Source organism: Panthera tigris, chromosome C1 (assembly GCF_018350195.1).
Source record: "Panthera tigris isolate Pti1 chromosome C1, P.tigris_Pti1_mat1.1, whole genome shotgun sequence".
NCBI classification, from domain to species: Eukaryota; Metazoa; Chordata; class Mammalia; order Carnivora; family Felidae; genus Panthera; species Panthera tigris.
In genome coordinates this window covers 99,812,419-99,833,592 of record NC_056667.1, presented here as the reverse complement: position 1 = coordinate 99,833,592, position 21,174 = coordinate 99,812,419, and the positions used below count along the sequence as shown (strand labels likewise).

The following is a 21,174-nucleotide window of genomic DNA, read 5'->3' as shown; positions in this document are numbered from 1 at the left end:
GAGCACACAGCAGGGACCCAGCGTCTTTCCTACCCGACTCTCCCCGCCTCCACCCCCCTGCCCCACACGCTGCCAGGTGCTCCCGAGTGTGGGCCAGGATACAGCCCACATGCAGTTAGCAGGGACCCTGATTTGAAGGTGTTAGTGACGGAGAGTTTAGTTTCAGAGTTGAAGTTGAGTGAGGAATCGTGTCTTCTTGCCAAAGTAAAATTTGAGGGTGAGACTGAAGCGCCAGGCCAGGAATTCAGACTGGGCCCCTCTGCCAACACAAGGGGAAACGGTACTGTTTTAATCTCGCTGCTGCTCAAACGGATTCCAAGCAGCAGGCCAGGAAAACAAGCTGCGTACTTGCAGAAAGCATCAGAGAACTCTGTGGAGGCCTGAAGCAAAAACGGATTGCTTAGATTTATATTAGAATTTGTACTTGAACTTTAGTGCCCTTAGCCACTGCCAAGTTTCATGTTACTCAACACACAAAAGAGAGGAACCACTGGTCTCAGTACCAGCTCAGGGTACCTGGTGCTTGTGTGAGCAGTGTGAAAGGCAGGTTTCAGCTGGACTTTCCAAACACCTGAAATTCAAGGTTACCTGGTCTATTCTGAGGCTGGCAAAGCTTGTAGAACAGGTAGAGACACCACCGGACCAGGGCGGGGTTTTAAAAGTGCAGCTTTGGTCAGTGCGGCTTTTTACCCCGATGGTTCTAGAACATGTGTCTCCTTTCAAACTTCAAGACAGCTGGGCTGACCAAAAACTTCAGGTAAGCAGACTGTACCAAAGATAGTCATCGTGCAATGGTAGTAAAGAACTGGGGCAGGGGGTGGGGGGGCGCAAACCTGGAAATTTCTAGCAATTTCTGTGCTTCCCTCCCTCCTCAGAGGAGGACTAGTACCGGATAGCAAAAAAATAGAAGCAGAAAGAACTCCAAGGGCAAACTGGAAATTTAATTACTTGATGTGGTTCTCTGATCCTATCTTCATCTGGAGCCTCGTCACCCTGATCGTCAAGCCTTCTAGTACAGCAGCACTGACTTCTGTTAGCAAGTGCTTATGTTCATGGCTCCATCACATCTCAAAGCTCTGGTTAAACATATCTGTCACTTTTGTGCAAAGATGTTGCCATCCAACCACAATGGCAGCCTTTCAATGTCACGGAGGAACATGTAGTTTTCAAAGTTGGGATTCAGTCCTCATTGCCCCCCTTTTAACCCTGAAGCATGCTGGGCCCCCCTCAGTGTAGAACTGGCCTGGACTCAAAGCCAGTGAATTCAAATGTGACTGCAATTCACAGGGAAACAGGAGCTGGTTGCAGGAGCTGGTTGCCCACAGAAGTGGCTTCTATTCACCCAGCGTAGGACAACATGGATACCAGCTAAGCCTCGGGGTTCAGTCATGACCAATCTCCTTTAAGAGGACCAAGATCTCACATTCCAAAAAAAAAAAAAAAAAAAAAAAAAAAAAACCACCCTGAAAATACCATCTTCAGAAAAAGGTAAACCACTCGGTTTCTGCTAAGCCGTAAGGTAACTTCACTGCCTAAAGCAAGGAAAAAAGGAAAGCAATCACGCAGGGCTGGGGAATTCTATGGCCACGGAAGAAAGGAAAAATCAGGAGTGTGGATTTGATGAAGTCACTCTATAAACCAAGCTGGCTGGTGCTACTGAGTTCCTTTGCCCTTAGTGCCCTAGAGTGATGCTTTCTAAGAGATACCACAGAAGTTTCAAAACTCACCATCTACTGGGAGGGCAGCAGCCCAGAACACCCCCATTCACTGAGCTTGCTTTAGACTGGAGATTAACACTGTTTTCCTTCTAAAGTGCAGACAAGAAACAAGTACGGTCAAATCTACCAGAATAAGGAAGACATTCTTCATGTACTCCATTCTTCCCAGAACACACCAGAATTAATCACGCCGCGCACACAAGGCCCGAGTGAGCGCGAAGCCTCTACCTCACGCACGCCACAGGGGCGGCAGGTTCAATTCCAAAGCAGTTTTCAGCCAAAGAACTCTGCCCACCACAGCAGGTCGTCCCACAGATCATTCAGCCCCGTTGAAATTCCTGAATTCATTTGCTGTCCAAAAAAGTCCGGGGAGGGGAATCGCTATTTTTTGAGTAAAGAACAAAAACAAACAAAAAGTAATCAGCCAAGGTACTCGAGAAAAACAGCTGGTCATACTCGGAATGTGACCAAAATGGGTTTCCAATTAAAACATGGGAAGACCCTCGCGTCAGTTACTGCAAGGACTCTGGACAATCCTTCGTCTTAGGAAGAGCAAAACTAAAGTGATAAGCTGCTGGGGGCAGGCGGGGGGCGGAGGGGGGGGGGAGGTGTCATTCAATAAGAATTCCTTAAAGAAAAAAAAAGAAAAAGAACATTCATGTTTCCTATTTACAATCAGCCCCTCCCCACGCCCACCACAATTCTGCTTTTAACATTATGTTCCACATTTTATTTTGTTTTCAAGTTACATTTCAAGCAAAGTTGTTTTTTTTTTTTTTTCCCCTCAGCAATATCTCACAAATCCTCGTGAGAGCACAACATCTAAACCATGAACCACTTTCAACCAGATCTCAATTCTCCAGCTACCGGCTTTGGTTTATTGATGAGAAGAAATCCTCAGCTCTGCTAACAGGGAATAAACATACGCAATTCAGTCCCCCGAACAGAAAAATGCAGTCACGAGACCACTCTCATGTCCACCATTTTCTGCCTGGCTAAAATTGGTACAAGAAAATAGACTATCACCACAACTTTCATCTAACAGCTGAGAACCCCAAGTGAGGGCCTATAGAGCCAACCGTAGGCCCGAGTGAGAAACACCGCCCAGGAACTTTCCCAGATTCCATTAGCGCACAGAGCTCCAAATGTCCCCGCGTGGATGTTTGGGACGTGACATGTTAGTGTCTCTCTCGGAAAGATGTGGATGGGTCCTACTTCCTATAGCGTTTTCCAAAGTGGCACTGGAATGATGGGGTCCCTTCAGGGTTGGCTCATGATATACTGTAGACCCATTCCAATGGGTGCACAAAGAACAAAATAAGCAGAATCAGAGCTGAGTTCCCCTTTAAAAGCCAAACACCTACATCTAGAAGGAGGCTCCCCTACCTGAGAGCCCTTGCCCTATTGGGGTCCCCACTGTGGAAACCCTCAGGTCTCAGGGTTAGTTACAGGGTAGCCAGGTAGGGTACGGCTGGCTGTAGGTAACTGGGGGGTGGGCAACGTAGTAGTTGTTGAAGTTGCCGTCGCTGACATACGGAGCTGGCTGGTAGTAGCAGGTGACGTTGGTGGCGTTGGGGATGATGTTTTGTTCTGCCAGCACGCGCAAGGCCAGGAGGGAGATGAGGTTCAGGGTCTGCCTCCGCTCGTGCCCCATGAGGCACACGGTGCTCTCGTTCACCACCCTGCGAAGGATCATGAGGTAGTCGTACTTGCTCCTCTCTTCCTCGGCAAAGTGGTTTTGAAGGTAGGTCTCCAGCTTCCTTTGCTGTTCGAGGATGTCCGGGAAGTCGATGAAAAACCTGGAGCACATGTAACGCTCTAGAGTTTTGATCTCCTCCTGGTCCGTGGGCCTGAAGTCCCGCACCAGGAGGTTGCTGTACTTGAGCAGCCCCCCGCCCCGGATCTCTTCGGGGTTCTTGGTGGCGATCAGTCTGTTCTGCAGGTGGTCGAAGGCTTCCTCAAAGTCCCCGTACACACTCTCCCCGATCACCGTGGGGTGGAGGTGCTCAGAGATGGGGCTAGTGGAGCAGTCGTAGAAAAAGAGCAACGAATCCAAGATGATCTGAAAAGAGTCCACGCTAAACTCGAACTGGCGCCGGATGGAGTCGACGAATTTCAGCTCCACGTTCCTCCCGTTCTTGTTGGAGAGGGAAATCAGGCTCCAGCGGTCCGTGTCCGTGCAGACCTTCACCAGTTTCTGGACGTAGGCCTCCTTCAGGGTGACCGGGCTGATCTTGAGCTTGTTCACACCCTCCGGCAGGAAGTTCAGGAGGGAGCACAGCACCACATCTCTGACCAGCTGAAACTCCGCCTCTGTGGGAAGAGCCACATGAAAGATGAGGTCCAGGTCTTTGCAACCCAGGCCGTTGTCTTTGACCAAGACGTGGCCAGCCGCAGAGCCGTTCAGCCGGACGTCCTGCACTTTGATGCCCGCCTCCTCCAGCCGGCTGCGCACGGTCTGCACGATGTCCTTCAGAGTTATCTCCAAGGTCGGAAAGTTGCCTCGTCCGTGGATGGGTACGACCTCGGTCAGGACCTCATGCAGACGGCTGACCTGATCCCAGCTGAGCACGCTGGAGGACAGGCAGTCCCTGGTATTGCTGTTCTCCTCTGCCATCTCGGGGGGTGTTCTTGCAGGGAAACTGCAAAGTGAGGGGGTGAGAAGCAGAGTTAGGAGTCACTCTTACGCGGCCCAGCACCTCGAGGGACTCAGAGAAGGGGCTGGTTGATCTCTGAACGCCGTCCCGCGTGACAGCGACAACGAGCACCCACTGCTGGGTGTTGCTGATATTCTGGAGAAGTATGTGGGAGTGGTGCCTGTGCGGAGGGAGGACAGAACACACCTAAGCCTACCCTCTCCCAAATCTGAGGACCTCAGAACTCTGTCTGATGTGGGGCTGGCTGGTGTGTCTGCGAGAGGGTGGCGTGTGCGAAGGCAAGTGGACAAACTCGTTAAACAAAGCGACCTAAACACAGCATGACTCAGTAGAGGGCCTACAGGATTTGCTACTCTTCCTTTTTTTTTTTTTTTTTTTTTAAATAGAATTACCTCTCCTGCTTTTGCATGACTGACTACATCTTGAACTGGCTGATAAATAAGCTACAACCCCCACACCTCGAACACAAGACCCCGCAGAGAAAGACCTCCTGCACTTCGTGAGGAGGTGAAGATTCCCCTCTGGGCTGCCTGCACACCAAGGAAAGGAAGTCAGATCAGTCCTGCTGGAACCATGGACACAGACACCTCGTGAGCAAGAATCCCATGTCCTTTTCACTCCCGGGAGTGGCCTGTCCTAGAGTTAAGCACCTCGGTTATCCAGAGTAGGTCACCAAGGAGCTGCCTGAATGACAAAATTCTTGGCGACAAAGGCCGGGGTCAGCGTGGTGAAGGAACAGCTCTGCCAGCTAAGAGGCCCTCTGCGCGAGGTGGGAAAACTTCCTCGGGTCAGTGTGATCCGACTGGATGTTGAAATCGAGTACCTCAAAGCTACCCAAAGAGAATGAAGTTAGCTCTCAGTCCTAGGAGAAAAACATCCTGCGTCACACGTCACTTGTTAGAACCGCAGTTACCAAAGTAATCTCCGACTAAGTGATACGTTTCAGAAAATGAGACACAACAGATCTCTGGAAATCCTGATATGTAAAAACAAATACTGCCGTATTAGAAAGTCAAGGTGCTTGGGGATCCACATGTGTCAAATGTTAGCTAGACAGACGTAAGAGCAGAAACAAAATGTCAAGGTGCTATCCTTGGACTTCAGTGACAGCGCAGAGTCTTCATGCCCCCTTCACCTTCCTGACTTGCGAAGCACACATAAAACCCATCCCAACAACTGCTGCAGTTTTATGGTTTGGAAACCGCTGTCTTTGCGTGCACACCCACCATGCACGGTCCTGAGGTTCCAAAGTGGATTTTTAGCCTCGCCCTGGTGCCAGGAATCCTCGCCTTAATCGCTCAGGTCGGTGGGATGGTTGTCACTCACCGTTGCGGGGGGGCACCACTGGACACACCGAGACCGGCTTTCCAGGAGCTGGCCACGAAGAAAGTGGGTGCAAACACAACATAGCAATATAGGGCCATATGCACTAGAAAGAAAATGGAATGTACAGGTAGAAGAAAGGAGTGTCCCTTGATTGGGGAGGACAAGAAGGCCACAGAAGAGTTCCCTGATGGGGAGGGGACCTAAGTTGACAGAAAGGCAACATGGGCTCTGGGCTGGGGATTTAGGGGCGGAAGGTGGCATGCAGCCAAGACCTAGCAAATTGTCCAGTCTAGCCATCATGCACCACTCAAGCCACAGCACAGGCTCCCTTCACTATGTAGGTTAAGGGGCCGAATCTGCTTGGCTCGCAACAGGAGGGGCGGTCACGTGATCCAAGCAGGCTCTACTCTAGGAAGCCCAATCTAGGGATGAGCACTCTTGTGCTTGCCACAGGAGAATACTTGCCAGTGGGCAGACAAAAGTTTCCCTTCAAACCTGTTTAGACAGCGTTAAAAAGCCCTCGACTACCTAGATCATTTTACCAAAGCACTCCTAGGTTAAGGATAACAAAAATTTGTGATGAAATACTGAATGTTTATTGTGGCTAGCACTTGGCTTCAAGTCAGATTTGGGGCGTCTTTTTAATGTGCTCTCTGTACGTTTGGTTCTTTGTGGCCCCTCAGTGATCAGCATCGGTGACCAGTACGCTGCGCCTAACAACATAGGGTGCTGCCCAGTTCAGTCCAAATGGCCATGGAAAGGTCTGGCACTAGCTTTGTTTTGAGACACCGCTAAGCCACCTGTGATTCGGTGACACAGATTTCCATCGGCTGTGCTGACCTACCTATGAAAACACACTTTGCTCTACCTTGTGCATTACCTGTTATTGTGCTTCTGAGTCTCGTGTTCACAATACAAGGTAGGAGAAGTCACAGTGACAGAGGAGTCACAGTACTCCTCTGAATCAGTACTTGGAAGAGAAGGAACAATTTATTGTGATACCTCTAGGAAGAACCTCAATGTTGCAGAGGAAAATAACTATAGAAATGACTTTTGACTCATACTTTTTTTTTTTTCTTTCTTTAAAGGAATTGTGGGGGAAAAAAATTTCTAAATTAAAGGCAGGACTATTGCCACCTTTAGAACAGTGGTTCCTACACAGGAGGAACATCTAAATCCAGTGAGAATCTGATGGGAGCCATCATTCCTCCTCCAGGAAGGGACTGGAGAGGGAAGGGGATGACATATACGGGAGACTTTTCATGTATTTTTAAATCTCTAAACTTGGTTCAAAGTTAGAATCTGTTTTAGATTGAAAATTTGTAAGGTTCATATGGGAGGAGGGGCATGAATGGCCAGAAAAGTTATGAGAAACAAGAATGATGTACATATTAGCCCCATAAGAGATATCATGAAGCCACAATAATTGCAACAATGTGGTATTGGTACAAAAAGACAAACTGATGGAACAGAATTTTTAAAATCTAGAAATAAAATCCAACACATAAAGGGATTTGGCATATGATATAGGAGAGGGAAAACGTAGAGAGAAATAGTAGAGAGCAAAAGTCTAGACATGTGATAGTTATCTAGATTAAAAAAATAATAAAGTGGCTCCTTGTCTTGTGCCAAACTAAGATCTGGATGGATGAATTAGACTTAAGCACAAGAGGACGAAACTTTACGGCTTCTAGGGAAACATGGAATTTGCATACACATAGAGTAGGCAATCCTTTCTAAGTCACATAAAATCTCAAAGTCACAAAAGTCTGATACCCACAAAAAAACACCTACATGGTAAAAGCACCACAAAGACGTCACATGAGCAGGCTAGGAAAATATTTGCATGATGAGGCAAAGTGCTCGTTTCATCAATGAAGGATGAGCTCCTACAAATCAGGAAGACTGGCACCCCAATGGAAGAAGGGGCGAAGGGCACGAACTCAGATGCCTGACACAGTCACCCTCACGTTAAGGGATGGGCGTGCTAAAACTTCAGTGTATCATCCTTCCCCATCAGGTTAGCAGAGATCAAGCAGCAGATACCTTTGGGCACCCTGCCCATGAGTTCTCTCTGAAGAACAGTGTGGATGCCCTGTTTTAAGTGGACGTATTCTCCATACCAATTCTACTTCTAGGTCCTTTTGATCTTATCCTGTGGGTATACTTGCGAGGGTGAACAAGGATGCTGGAGAATTATTTATGAAGGTACAGAGTCCTTAGCAGAAGGTTAAATGACTTAGTCCATGTATACGATAGCATACACTTAGATGGCAGTTGTCCAAAGAACGGCTCAATCTGTATGAATGTGAAATTCTAGTTGAGACTTATTCAGAGAAAACCAACGCTGTGTGTGTAAAAGCACAAGCCCATGCGTGTACAATCATACAGACCTCTGGAAGGAAACACAAGTAGTTCAACCTGCCTCTGGACTGGGAGACGGGACCAAGAAAACTTACTTTATCCTTTTTGAATTTGGAACCTTCCCATGTATTAATTGAGAACTGTTAAAATCTCATGAGCCATTTCCTAAAATCTTTCCCCCATGAGCCTGCTCACTCCCCTGCTGCCTGATTCCTTCCATCCCTTTCCTATCACTTCCCGCCGTCTCTATGTCCACGTGCCCCAATCAAATACACATAGAAACTTCCCCTCTGAGCCTTAAATGTTGATCTCTAGGTGTGAGCTGGGGAGGAGGGACTGGTTTTCTCCTAGAATGGCTTTTAGTCAAGTTTCTCTTTCCCTACTGTTCAAAAGAAGATGTCCATTGTTTGTCAAAAATCCTCCAGACTTCCAAAATAATGGATAAGCCATCTCGCCTAGTGCCATTCCAGGTTTGTGATCCAAAGTGTTCTTCGTAGTTTTGTAAGAATTGCTATTTCACATTTCAAACATAGTATAGCGACCCTGATGATGCTGTTACGTTGACTGCTGGCTACCACGGGAAGACCCCCACTACATGCAATCAACACTTCTCCAGGCCTCTAAGAGGTCGTGGTTGGCATCTTCTATGCCAGCTTCTTCTGACACACATGTGAACAGTGGAGTTAACTTTCAGGAAAAAGTAGCCCCTATAGAAGCATGTTGTGGAACTGGCGAGTGACAAATCTATGGTGTAGCTCTTAATTCTTCCAGTGTTCATGACTCGGAAACAGAGGAGCTCAAGCGAGCGAAGGCTCAAATTTGGGCTGGATTCATATTTGGTACTTAGCTCATTAGAAGAGCCCCAAATTATAAGTTATTGGTGATTATTACAAAGGAACTCTTTGTTTTCTCTCAACCATCCAAGCAATTTCAAATATCGAAAGTATATTTTTTAGTTACTCCAACGAACACTGGTATTACTAGAATAAATCCTCCAACTTTCAGGCCCTGAGGGCTTAGATAACGCACCAGAGCTTAGTGCGACAGTTTGAGTTTTAATTAACCACTTGAAATCAACCCTGATATTGTGAAACACACATTCCCAATTCATGAAAGGCCCAGGTTCAAGGTCAATTCTGTTCAGCAGAATTAGCAGAATAATGACTAGGAAAAAAAAAAATCAGTTTGAAGGCTGGTAAATTCAAACTAAAGTGTATGATTTTCCTCTCACTGCCTGAGAAGCAGATTTATTGTATTTTTGCACAGTAGAAACTGGGCAAGGTGGGAACCAGGATTTCTCACTGATTTGGAAATTCAGGCATCTTTTTACAAGTGAGGATGGCCAATTGCCTCCTCAGTTCAAAGTACTTAATCTTCTGGAAAGTGGGACTCGTGATGACCACCTACCTTAGGTGCCCTGAATTCCCTTCTCTTCTCTCATCTGGCTGCAGTGGACAGGTGGAACATGAACACTGAAAGAAAGCACGTTTGCAGAAATGACAGCAAAAGGCGAGAGGAAAAGACCGACTAAGCCCAAAGAAGATTACACCAAGTTCCCTAAGGACAAGTTCATGTCTAATTTACCCATGTTTCCCATAGCCTGGGACAGAGGCCCTCAAAGGGAGGTTGATCTGAAAACTTATGATTAGGCCTTAATTGAAAAGAAAACAGGAGAGAGAGAGAGAGAGAGAGAGAGAAAGCTAGCTATTTCTAGTCCTGCTTTATAGCTTATCTGGATCCCAGAAACAAGAGCGATGGAGACTATGAAAGCATGGGGAGGACTCAAGAGCACAAGCAGGACAGATGGGCAGACAGGTTGGAGAAGAGCATGTGTAACACTTCTGGGTCTTATGGTCAAGGGCTTACAAATCATCACTGAGTCCTATTTATGCCTGGTGTTAGGCACAGACACCGTCCGGAGAGTTCTTGGTACATGTGGAGATGTACATCTACAAAGTTAAGGACAGTGTGTAGTTAAGTCTTGGTCTATGATACTTAACACAAAAGCTCTAGAAGGTATGGTCCCAAAGGTTTCATGGAAATGCTGAGGTGTGAACGGAGGCTCTCAGCTATGGCAGACCTCCCATCCACTTCAGAGAGAGCTGAGCAACGCCCTCTTCCTCTGACCCTGCTGGGGTGTAAGGATACGAAGGGACCTCAAACACATTTCAACATTCCTTTGATGACAACATTTCCTTTCACTGTTACTGGATGTTACCTCCAAAGCCTGGACCTTCCTAGTAATGCTTTCCAGCTCCAGGTCAGAGACCCAACCATGGGCAATGGACCAAGCCTGGTGACAGACTACCGGAGGTGTGTGTGCAGAACAAAGACACCTGCTGTCCCCAGCTCCTGGCTGAGAGGGGACCCGTGCACCCGCGGCAGGCCTCTTCCTCCTCCAATGTCCAACAGAGGACACGAAGGAAAAAGAAACTATGTCACTGCATATAAAAACCTGGAGTTTAAGCGGAAGTGAAAAAGGATGCAAGACACAACATCATATTCTGTCTCACCAATTCTTTCAGCAACCTGAGTGAATGAGAACCACAACTCTGGTCCTCTTTTCCCTTATAAAACAAAGGTGCAGATGTGCATGCAAAACCAAGGGTGCTCAGTATAACCACTTCACACCTACTCCCAGTTAACCCTCACAAGCACTCTGAGGAAGCCACCAATGTCCCTTGCGTGAAAATTAAGGAACAAGGATTAGAAAAGATTCAGTGAATGGACTCCAGATCCTCAACTCCAGAGCTAAGGTTCGAACTCCTGGAACCGGCAACGGCTCCCACCAAGCTCGCCCGGCTGCTGGCAGGGTGGGAGGTGGGGACAGGGCAGCAGGCTCATGCTACAAGCCCACGGATGCACTGGGATGACCAGTTCTTGCTCCCCTACAGCGATCGCTTCTAGAAGAGAGACCATATTGGTCCTATCCAAAAAAGGACCGTGACACCTTATGTCCACCACATACACTGAAAAGAGCAAAGCTTGCATCAATCACCCTTTATTGCCTGCTTTAGAGCAGACTGCAGTTGAGCAAAGGACAGGAGTCGGTGTTCATCTTCAAGGACGCCAAGGTGGTTTAGAAGTGCCCTTCAGAGAGGCACCAGAGAAGGTGATTCATTGGCCACAGTGTGGGGAATCGGATTTCTCAACGAGGACACGCATCAGCTGTTTCATAATAGAAACATCTTACCAGTCCTACACACTCAGAAACCACTTACCACTTCCTCAGAAGCTCCTAGCCGGGACTAGCAGGTGCACAGCCCTCCAGGGCCTCTTCATGTAGAGAGGGCCACAGCCTGGAGACACCAGATGTGACCAGATGGCGAGCCAGGTGCCCTAACATGAACCACCAAACCCTATCTGATCCAGCTTTATCTGGATCAAATCATCTGACACGTACACCAAGGCTACAAGGGAGATACTATTATCCCTACTTTGCAGGTGAGGGGACTGGGGAACAAAGAGGTTACACAAAGTGTGAACTGTCCACGGGTGCCCTGCCGGGAAGTGGCACAAAAGCCACTGAGAGGCTTCCTAGGAGGTGGATGGTTTGGGCGCACGTCTTGGGACTGGGGTAGGGCCCTGAAGATAAGCTAGTTGCTCAGGTAGTTGTAGAAAGTAGACGGCAGCAAGAAGAAGGCAAGAGGGGAAAGGTACAAAGGTCTTTTTATAGGATGGTGGGAAGGAAGCTGGCTAGATGTGCTGAGGCCCCTGAGTGAGGCAGGCCAGATGGCAGGTACCGGAAGCAAAGGTAGAAACACTCAGAGCGTGAGTTACCTAACAGCTGTCAGTACAGAGACCCTCTCCCTCAAGATCACCCTGGATTCGGGGAGGCATGCAGCCTGGCTGGAGCCACCAGAATTGAAGGTAATTATGGATAGAAACGGTAATCATGGCGCTCAGGTTTGTTTCAAAGGAGCAATGGCTGTGAGGTGAAGGCCTCGTTCCGCACGTTGAGGGGGCTCCCTGATGCCAGCCAGGCCACGAGGCTGTGGCTCACAGAGGGCTCAGGGACAGCTGCAGGATGCGCTCTGCTGGCTAGAAGGTCAGCAGTGTCGATCTACTGATAAAGCCACAGAACAGGACACTCTGAAGACAAGAGGGCCATTTTCTCAGATCCCAGGAACTGACAACCCAACTGGAGCTGCAGAGAGAAGGTAGGTAAGTTCGCAAGAAGTGACGGGAACCCCTCGGGCTACCTGGGGAAGGAGAGCTGGAACAGAACTGAACCCAAAACAGCCTGGAACAGACTAACGAACACACACGTGCTGAAACTGAGCCTGCACACCTGTTACTTTTCCCAACCGCACAGAGTTTGGCCCTTGAGGTTCCTATGCCCTCGAGAAAAAAGCAGGGTGCTCTGCATGACCGTGGACTTGATAAACACAGCAGATCAGCGGGCAGAAAGGGAAAAAACCGGGGCCAAAGTAGATTCTTTTTTCTGAAGAGAAATCCTCCCTTAATCCTTGAATGTCTCGTGAAGGCCAGGAGTTACCAAGGCCCAGGGGGCAGCCCGAGGAAGCCCCCGTCTGCCAGCCGCCAGCCCCTCACCACCAGGGAGGGGGCCATGTTCTGACCCCTCTACCCCAAACACGTTACAGACAACCGAGAGGCACATCAGTGCTTAATATAAACGTACACGAAGTAAGACTTCACATTAGTAGGCAGCCCAAAGCAGGAGAACCATATAATGCCTTGTTTATTAAAAGGACAATAAAATATATTGTGTTAGCTTTTTCTAAGACGTTATTTTTACAGTTGCCCACTCAAAACACCCACAAACAAACAACCGCCCTGGGCCACAGAACTGTGCCCAGAGAAGACATTTCTAAGTCGGTGACACAGCCCATCGTGCAGATGGTCTGTTCTCACTCTTAGCTTGGTCACATTCAGCCGGGCGTCTCAATCTATTTTCTCAGGGTTATCAGCACCCTCTCAGCCACTCAACACTGACGTGTACTACAGCCAAAAAATTTGGTGTGATTCCCATGGCAACAGGGGTGCTGCCTGAGCTGAAGGAAATGGGGTGTCCTGGACGGGAGCAGAAGCGGGCCACAGACCCCAGGGACCCCAGCTTTGCTCCGAGCTTTGAGTTTGGGGGTTGGGGGAGGCCCTCACAAGTTCCTCCCATCTCTGCCAGCGTACGGTCCTAGTGGGTATCAGAGATCGGGCTCTGTCCACAGACACCCACCCTCAGAAGACTCCACGCGGAAGGCACTAGCCCGTCTTTCAAAATAGGATGCGTAAGCAAGTGTGGCTGGAGAGATAACGCTGGGAGAACTCACGCTGTGGCTGCAAAACAGAGGAAGATGGAATCAAAACATGGGCCCAGACAGTTGGGACACCACAGTTGGGAGTGCTTGAAGGAATACCCCGAAGGCATCACAGATGTAAACATTCACAAGGACAGAACACAGACATCTTTACGTGGAAGCTGAGCATAGAAGTCATGATTTTTCCAAGGTGTCAGCAAATTACGCACTACGCACACCACTCGAACTGGAAATAATCCCTGTTCAGCTTGGTGCCCCACTTCCTCCTACCAATTGCCTCTTTCTAAATCAGAGAGGCTACTGGTCTGACTCATTTAAAGAGATCTCCAGAGCTGGCCCCACCATTTTAGAGATTGACTATACTGAGAAAATAGAAGGACTCCTAGGAGGCTGTTTACCATGAGAATGAGCAAGTTTACATACAGTCCACAGGGTCCAAGGGCTGCTGGCCTCTGGGGTCTATCAAGGGTTGCATCCCACCTGACTCTCCAGCTTAGAACTTTGAACAGTTGTCAGGTTTCCAGAAGGAGGGCCTCAGTTTGCTGTCCCGTCACTAGCAGCATCCCTGAGCCTTATCAGGAAAGGGACAAGCTCTAGTGTAGCACTTATCATACTTTAGACACATACACACACCCCATTCACATATGTCTAAGTGTGAGCTGGCTTCCATGCCTGTGAGGATACTAATTATGCGCAATCCATCCAGGTTTCGGTCTTGCACAGACCCGTCCCTGTAGCAGACACCTGACCTCCAGGTCTGAGCACAGCAGCAGCCTGAGTGTAACATCACCAGGCTCAAGGGTCCCTCTGGCCTTAAAAATGTGTGAAGAATGGAAATTTAGGTGGATGGGCAGCGTGGGGGGTGGAGGGATGCATTAAAGTGAAGGAGAAGACCATGGGGTGTTACCTATTCCTGTACCAACTGCACCTGAGGCAGCCAAGCCACCTTGAATTTGGTATCCCTACATGTGTGGAGCTTTGCACGCCATGAATACGGCCCACTAGGATGATTAAGCTAGCATTTACCAAGTGATGTGTTGGTGTCATTTGGCAACTCATAGACACCCCTTGCTTGAAAGTTACTTCCTCTTGCATTTTCAAATTTTGGTCATTGATAAATCTTAATTGTTGATAAACGGGTGGAGTCCTGGTCCCCTGCCAGTGTCAGATTTCCTCTGAAGTTCTTTGAAATTCTATTACCTTGTAACTATTCTCTAAGAAACCCCCAAAAAATGGAAGAATGAGCACTGGACTAGAAATCAAATATCCTGTGTTTTAGTCTCAGGACTGACTCCCAGGGTAAATGGGTAGCAGCAAGTTGGCCACGATGACTTCATTTCCCTTTGTTCTTCCCAGTATCTGAGGGCTTACTATGTTCCAATCGCCATTCCAGGAGTTTACAATCAGTTCACTGGTAAGCAAGAGACAAAGACTCCTGCCCTTGTGGTGCTCACAGCCTAGCTCACACTCTTCTTCCATAACTTGCTATTGCTACCTCTTGGCTCCCACTCATGCAGAATCTAAATTTGAGAGGGAGACACTGGACAGCTGGTGTGGACCCATGCTGCTCAATACCGTATCCACAAGCCTCATGCGGCCCTTGAACACTTGAAATGGGACAAGTCCACTTTGAGACATGCTGGGAATCTAAAATACACCCTGGATTTCAAGGACTCAGTATGAGGAAAAAAAAAAAAAAAGAGTAAAATCTCATTTATATTCTTTATGTTGATTACATATGGAGATGTCACCATTTGCCATGACATCTCCATGGCATTACAAGATCACAAATAACATTGTGGCTTGGACCCATCTTAAGGACATGGGGGGCCTCTTTAACCCATGATGGGTAAAATTATTAAAACTCTTTTCACCTATTTTAGCTTTTTGAGGACTTCTAAAAACTTAACTGTGGCTCTCCTATTTCTACTGGACGGCACTAGTCTACCACCCTCATACAACGAAGAAACGGAGGCCTGAAGCAGGAAAGGCGCAGCTGGGACCCAAACTTGAGCACTGTCACATGTCAATGCAGCCTCAGAGGCCGGGGGGGAAGGAAGACTAAAGAGCACGAGAGGCCTGGGCACCGGAGACCACAGCAGTGCTCACTCCCAACCTGGGGACAAGTGGCCACCAGTGCCTGGACACGTGGCAGGTGCTCACTTAGTGTCCACTTCGTGTCTCCCCCTGCATCTGCACTCTTCCCACCGCAGCCACCTTACAGTTACCCCACGTGAAGGCCACAACTGGCCGAGACCACACACGGTCAGCCAGCTGCGATGCCCACCTCCCCAACCACCACGAGCACCGGTCAGGGATGTGTTTGGGGGTGGGGTGTAGACAGCCAGGCAAGGTGGAGGATTACCCTTTCTCCCACTCTCGCAAGGGCTAAGCCAGGGGAGAGAGACGTATGGCAACGTGACAGGGTGGGAGCGGTTCGAGATTCATGGAGAGTTTTCTTCTCAAAATGGGTCCTCCGAGAGTAAATAGGGAGACAGTTATGGACTTTGTGTGTTCATCCGGTAAAGCACAGAAGAGGCGAGTAATGAGATATGAGGACCCTCAGGCGGGGTAACATCAGAGCCTCTCAGAAGGATCTAAAGCTAGCTAAAAATGTAGTTTGGTGAGACTGAGTTGTTCTTCAAGCAGCTGAGTGTGAATTCTGTGAGGCAAGGTAGGGCAGTTAGGAAGACTCATCCAAGGGAAGTGGAGAATAGACGGAAGGTCAGAAGGGTACAGGTCCTGAAAAGGAACTCAGCATCCAGAGGGATGGGCAGTTCCTGGGAGCCCTTCAGGTGGTGTTTGAGGGGCATGGGATGTGCGACTGGCCAGAGAGGCTCACTACTGCTCTCACGGAGTCGCTGTCTACAGGGCCCCGAACCAGGTCAGTGACGGCAGTGGGAAACAAAAAGTTAAAAAGATAAAAGGTCAGCAGAACTAGCAGCCTAGTGAACTGGAGAGAGAAAGGCTGAGCGAGCCATGTGAGGCTGGGGTTGGGGTGGATGGGTAGGAGGGGAAGTGCCGGGAGAGAGCAGGTCCGGAGCTCAGCTTAAGGGATTTCAGCTGCTGGCCAATTGGTAGTCCCTGCCCTTCAGCTCCAAGCCCGGCTAACTGAGGCCACCATTCAGAAAAAGGCCCAGACGCTACCCGGCACTTTAGGCTGGAAGCATCCAACCCAAAAAGCTTCCGGCACCTTAACCCACCAAAAGGATATCTACCTAAAGTGCACTTCCCTCTCTGAGAGCAATGGCAGCTGAATGCTAGCAGAGCACTGTATCCAATTAACAGGAGCACTGTCTGTGCACCAGGCCCGGCTCTAGGTGCTGGGGATTCAGCAGTGAGCACAGACCCCCGCCTTCCTGGGGCTCACAAGCCAGCGGCGAAGACAATCGGGCAAAAACCAAGTGCCCAGACCTTCTGAAGCCAACTCAGCTCCTCCTGCATTCTCCAGAGCACCTCCCCAGGCCTTTTCACCTATCGCTGCCTTGGCCCCTGCAGCACCTGGCATACACTGCGGCCTGGGGAGCGTTTAACTACTTACTGGCTCAATCACTGTTATCCAAGAAATAAACACTTGATGCAGTTCGGGGACCGAGACTCCGCAAGGCTCTACGACTAAAACATAGGCTACACGGAGTTACTTAAAATCAGCAAGTGTATTTTCATATTAGCTTTTTCCTGTTATTCCAAAAAGTTCTGCAAACAGTTCTAGGATAGGCTACAGGGGCCAGCTGTACAAAATCCACTGATTCTAAACAATTCCTGAGGCTTTTTCTTACATAGCTGGGTTATACAAAGATGCTTCCTCTAAACCATTTAGATTCCAAATAAGAGCTTCCTTATCATACATGCAGTAAAAGGATAAAAAGGCTTGAGACCAGAAGTCTTAGAAGCATCACAGGAGATCAGCACTACCGCTGTATCTGTTTTCTTCAAACACATGAACATTTCTTTAGACACAGAGGTGGCTGCTTCATCATAATATAGCTTATGCCAACTTGGTAGGCTACAGTCAAAACACCAAGATGGCAGAACACATTTTTCTACACTGTCTTGTGTATTTCAGTGACATCACAAAAAAGCAACGAACCTTATCTAACCAAAGTAATGTTTTATCCCAAGTAACACCTTGGACTCCATATTACTTCCCTTGAACCCCTACACACACACACACACACACACACACACACACACACACACACCCCTGTTGTGAGACCAAGAAACCCAACACGACAAGTTTAACTTAACTCATCAAACTAGTCTTGGCCTTCCACAACATCTCCTGGTAACACATTAAAGGTTTACCACATCCATTCGGAGCCCTTGGCTGGTCATTCTTTGGTGACTGGCCCCCTACGCCAACATCTCCAAGATGAAGGCAAGGTACCACTTACTTGAGCAGTTTTAAAAAATCATGTCGTTTTCTAACTTTGTATCAAATGTGTCTGATTGCAGGCACTGGAAGAACAAGGGCACCCCAGTCCACGCTAAGTTATCTTCATTGCTAGGCGGTTCTCTGGGCTTTCAGAAGTACGAGGACTTCTCTGTTCTTTGATGGGTAGTGCAAGATGTGCACAATTTGCCCTGGCCTTGAACCCTGCGGGATGGAGGCCAAGTGGGGCCTATTGGGAAAAGCAGGGGTGAGGGGTGCTGTAACTCAGGAGGGGATTTCGTGAGCTACTTGTACTCACAGTACAGCTGAGGAAACCAAGGAGGAAGAACCACGGGTGCTCAACTAAATCACACTCATTCTGACAAACAGGCAAGATCCAAGTCGTTCCCCTCAGAGGTACCCCAACTTAATCTCTGGATACAAGGTAGGTATTGTGGAAGAAACTCAGAGTGCTGCTGTCGGCTCTGTGTATACCCTGTTCTGAAACTAGGGACCTTTGTTTTGGGTAACGATTGAGAGGCCTCCTGGCGGAGAAAAAAAACTTTGTTTTTTTGTTTGTTTGTTTGTTTTTAATGTTCATGCTATGTTATGGGGCTCTCCCTACAGCTACCTGAACGATTGTATACAATCTACCAAAACCTTCTTTCTAAAAACTCCTTATTGAGATGAGAATAAATGAACTCTAAAGATATGCGTATACCTTAAGACACAAGGTTTCAGTTATCTCAAGTAAAAGCTTGACTCCAGAGATATTAAGGTTTCCATCTTCACAAACAAGAATGTCAAAGGACAGAACCCCTGCTGGTACAGCTCAGACCGCCTCCCTGAAAGCGAAGAGAAAAGTCAGCATTCTCCAGTCCACACCGCACCCCCTTCAATGGCAGGGTCTCATGTGTGGGTCTCACTCCCTCAAAAATACCTTTGGGGATTTAAGACACAGCACAATTCTTGGTAAGCGCTCCTACCTCACCCCGCCCCCACCCGCAGCGCCCCAGGCTGCCTGGCTTGCTTCCTTGCCGGCTTCTTTGCCAAGTTACTCCCGTGGAAAGGTTAGTGTAGCCAACAATGGCCACTCTCATCACCCCACCCCCTTGGAGGGCAGCTGGGCCAAGCCAGGAGTCTACTTTAGAAGGATTTAATAATCTTTTTTTTCCTGAGGAGGTTCAGGTTCCTAACCCACCTACCAAATAGCCCGAATATCAACCGTCACAATACAAATGATTACAACAGTCTGCATAAACGCTGACTGCAGTAAGTGCACTTTAAAGCACTCCATTGCTTGCATGCTGTAACCCCATAAAAAAATTTTTTTAAAAAGTTTAAAAAGGCAGCAGGTCGCCACCTAAGACAAGGGCTTTGCCAGCCGTGCGGAAACCTTCCTCCAGACAAAAAAAAAACCTTCCTCCAGACACAGCTGATCCCTCCTCCGGGGTCCAGCCTTATCGGTTGGTTCTAGCGAGGATGGGTGAGCCGGCGAGTCCTCCAGGGAAACTTCCCAGGCTCTTCTCCGGGAAGTTCTCCCTTCCTGCGAGGTAGCGCAGTTTTGTTTTCTCTCCCACCTGCGTTCTGTGTTTAGGCGTACAGCCTCCCAACCCACAGCGGTCGAGTTCACAACCCTCCTCTGACTCTCCTCCCACCTCTGCGATCTGGGGCAGCCTCCCGCGGCGGCCGCACCGCTGGCCAGCCGAGTCAACTCACTGTCAGGCTTTCAGTCTACACGGGTAAGCAAGTTTCATTCCTAAAAGGGGAGGGACCAGGCAGGGCACAGACCCCGTATTCCCGAGAAGTTTCCAGGAGAAGCGCAGCGCAGAAGTCACTCGCTTGGACCACTTTGCGGCTCACGGTGTCCGCAGCCTAGTGTGAGTCCACGGAAAGTTAGGGATCTCTGCCCTGGTCTCAAACCCCGGGGCTTGGCGCCGAGCCGGGGCAGCGCCCCTCCCCTCGCCGGCCGGAGACGAGCCCCTGACCGCTGCGTCTCCAACTGCGCCTCCCAAAACCGCCGCGTTCGAATTCGCGCTCCGCCGGCCGGCGGCGGCGTGCGTGCCCGCGGGAGCGCAGGCGGGGCGGGGGCGGCGGGGGCGCCGTCGGGCCGGGACGGAGCTGCAGGGCCCCATCGCCCGCTCTTCGGCCGCCCCACCCGCGGGACGCGCGGAGCAGGAACTCGCCGAAGTTTGCCAAGCCCCGGCCGAAGTCTCTGGAAAGTTGTAGCTCCCTCTCGGGGCGTCTCGACTGGTCCTCACGGGGCGGGGGGGCGGGGAGGTGTGTTGTCGCAGGAGCCGGAGGGGCCCGGCACCTGTCTGCACCTCCCCTCCGGCTCCCGCGCCCCCACCAAGCTCTGGGAAGACTTGAGAGCTCCGCTCGGCGGGGACAGACCCCCCCGAAGGCGGAGCGCGCGGTTCTCTGGGGCCGCCCCTTCCTCGCACCTTCAGGGGAGGGGGCCAGGGACTCACCTGGGCTGCGGAAGAGGAGACGACAGAGGTAGGTCCTTGGCGAGGGCAGCCCCCAGCAGGAGCGGCGCAGTCACTACAGCCCCCAAGCAGCGGCACCGAGTGAGCGTTCTTGCCGCCGCCCCCTCCGTTCTTATACGGCCTTGCCACGCCCCCGCGGTCTACCCCCGCCCCCACCCCCGCCCCTAAGCCTGCCCTCCCGGGGGAGCGAGGGGCGGGGAGGGGCGGAGCCGAGCCCACGGGGTCCTTCCGCCTGGGCGCTGACGGCGAGGGCAGGGCGAAAGCTGCCCTCTGATTGGCTCCTCGGGTGAATGGTTGCCGGGAGACCAGTAAATCTTCGGCGGCGGGAAGGGGAGGGGTGCTGAAGGAGGTAGCACTGCGCAGGCGCAACACAGGGCGCCCGGGTTGACGCCCCCTTAACTTCGGAGTTACCGAGACTCTCTTTCTACTTTCCACCATGCTCTTTGCTGCTGCTGCTACCATAGAACTCTTCCTCCCAGGCTTTTCCCATCTCCGTCCTGCTCCCACTCCCTCTCAGGCCTCTTTCAGGCCTCTTTTTCTCTTGCTTTTCTGAGGATTTTCGCGTTGGTTCTCTCTCTCTCCAGGAGTGGGGAGTGAAACTCCTACGCCTACCTCTGGCGTGTGTTTTGAAGTGGAAAAAAAAACATAGCGTTTCTGGGCCGGGGGAGCAGCTTCCCTTTGCCCCGAGCAAATTGCCTGGAGGCCATCGGGGAAAGGGCCGGCGCCATTGGTTCTCTGGCTTAGTTACCACCTGTGCGCGGTTAGTGGGCCTGCGGGCCTCGAGGAATTCGTCGCCAAGCCTGGCAACCGCGACAGCTTGGGCCCTGCTCGAAATGCCTTGTATGTTATGTAACATTGCAAGCGGGGCTTGGACACCATCCACTCGTTCCATAGCCAGCGGTGTAGAGTCCAGCTTCTAAATTCAGAGCAGTCTGGGTTGGGATCTGCACTCACCACCTATATCTGTAAGAC

General features: G+C 49.9%; 1 protein-coding gene across 3 annotated transcripts; it reads right to left on the bottom strand.

Annotated features, from left to right (window-relative positions):
* Positions 1-920: 920 nt before the first annotated feature.
* TENT5C (terminal nucleotidyltransferase 5C) lies at positions 921-20,334 on the bottom strand. Of its 3 annotated transcripts, none has more exons than XM_042993851.1 (3): positions 20,185-20,290; positions 18,435-18,558; positions 921-4,360 (listed from the first exon to the last, which is right to left on the bottom strand). In XM_042993851.1, the coding sequence occupies exon 3, from the start codon at positions 4,333-4,335 to the stop codon at positions 3,160-3,162; it is 1,176 nt and encodes a 391-aa protein (XP_042849785.1). In that variant the 5' UTR covers positions 4,336-4,360; positions 18,435-18,558; positions 20,185-20,290; the 3' UTR covers positions 921-3,159. The 3 variants fall into 3 exon arrangements, with proteins under 3 accessions (XP_042849785.1, XP_042849786.1, XP_042849787.1); XM_042993852.1 differs by lacking the exon at positions 20,185-20,290 and adding an exon at positions 9,473-9,537 and having other exon boundaries at positions 18,435-18,544; XM_042993853.1 differs by lacking the exon at positions 18,435-18,558 and having other exon boundaries at positions 20,185-20,334.
* Positions 20,335-21,174: the final 840 nt, after the last annotated feature.

What these genes read in the sequence shown, in the direction of transcription:
- TENT5C (XM_042993853.1), bottom strand. Translation starts at nt 4,335, where the DNA reads ATGGCAGAGGAGAACAGCAATACCAGGGACTGCCTGTCCTCCAGCGTG.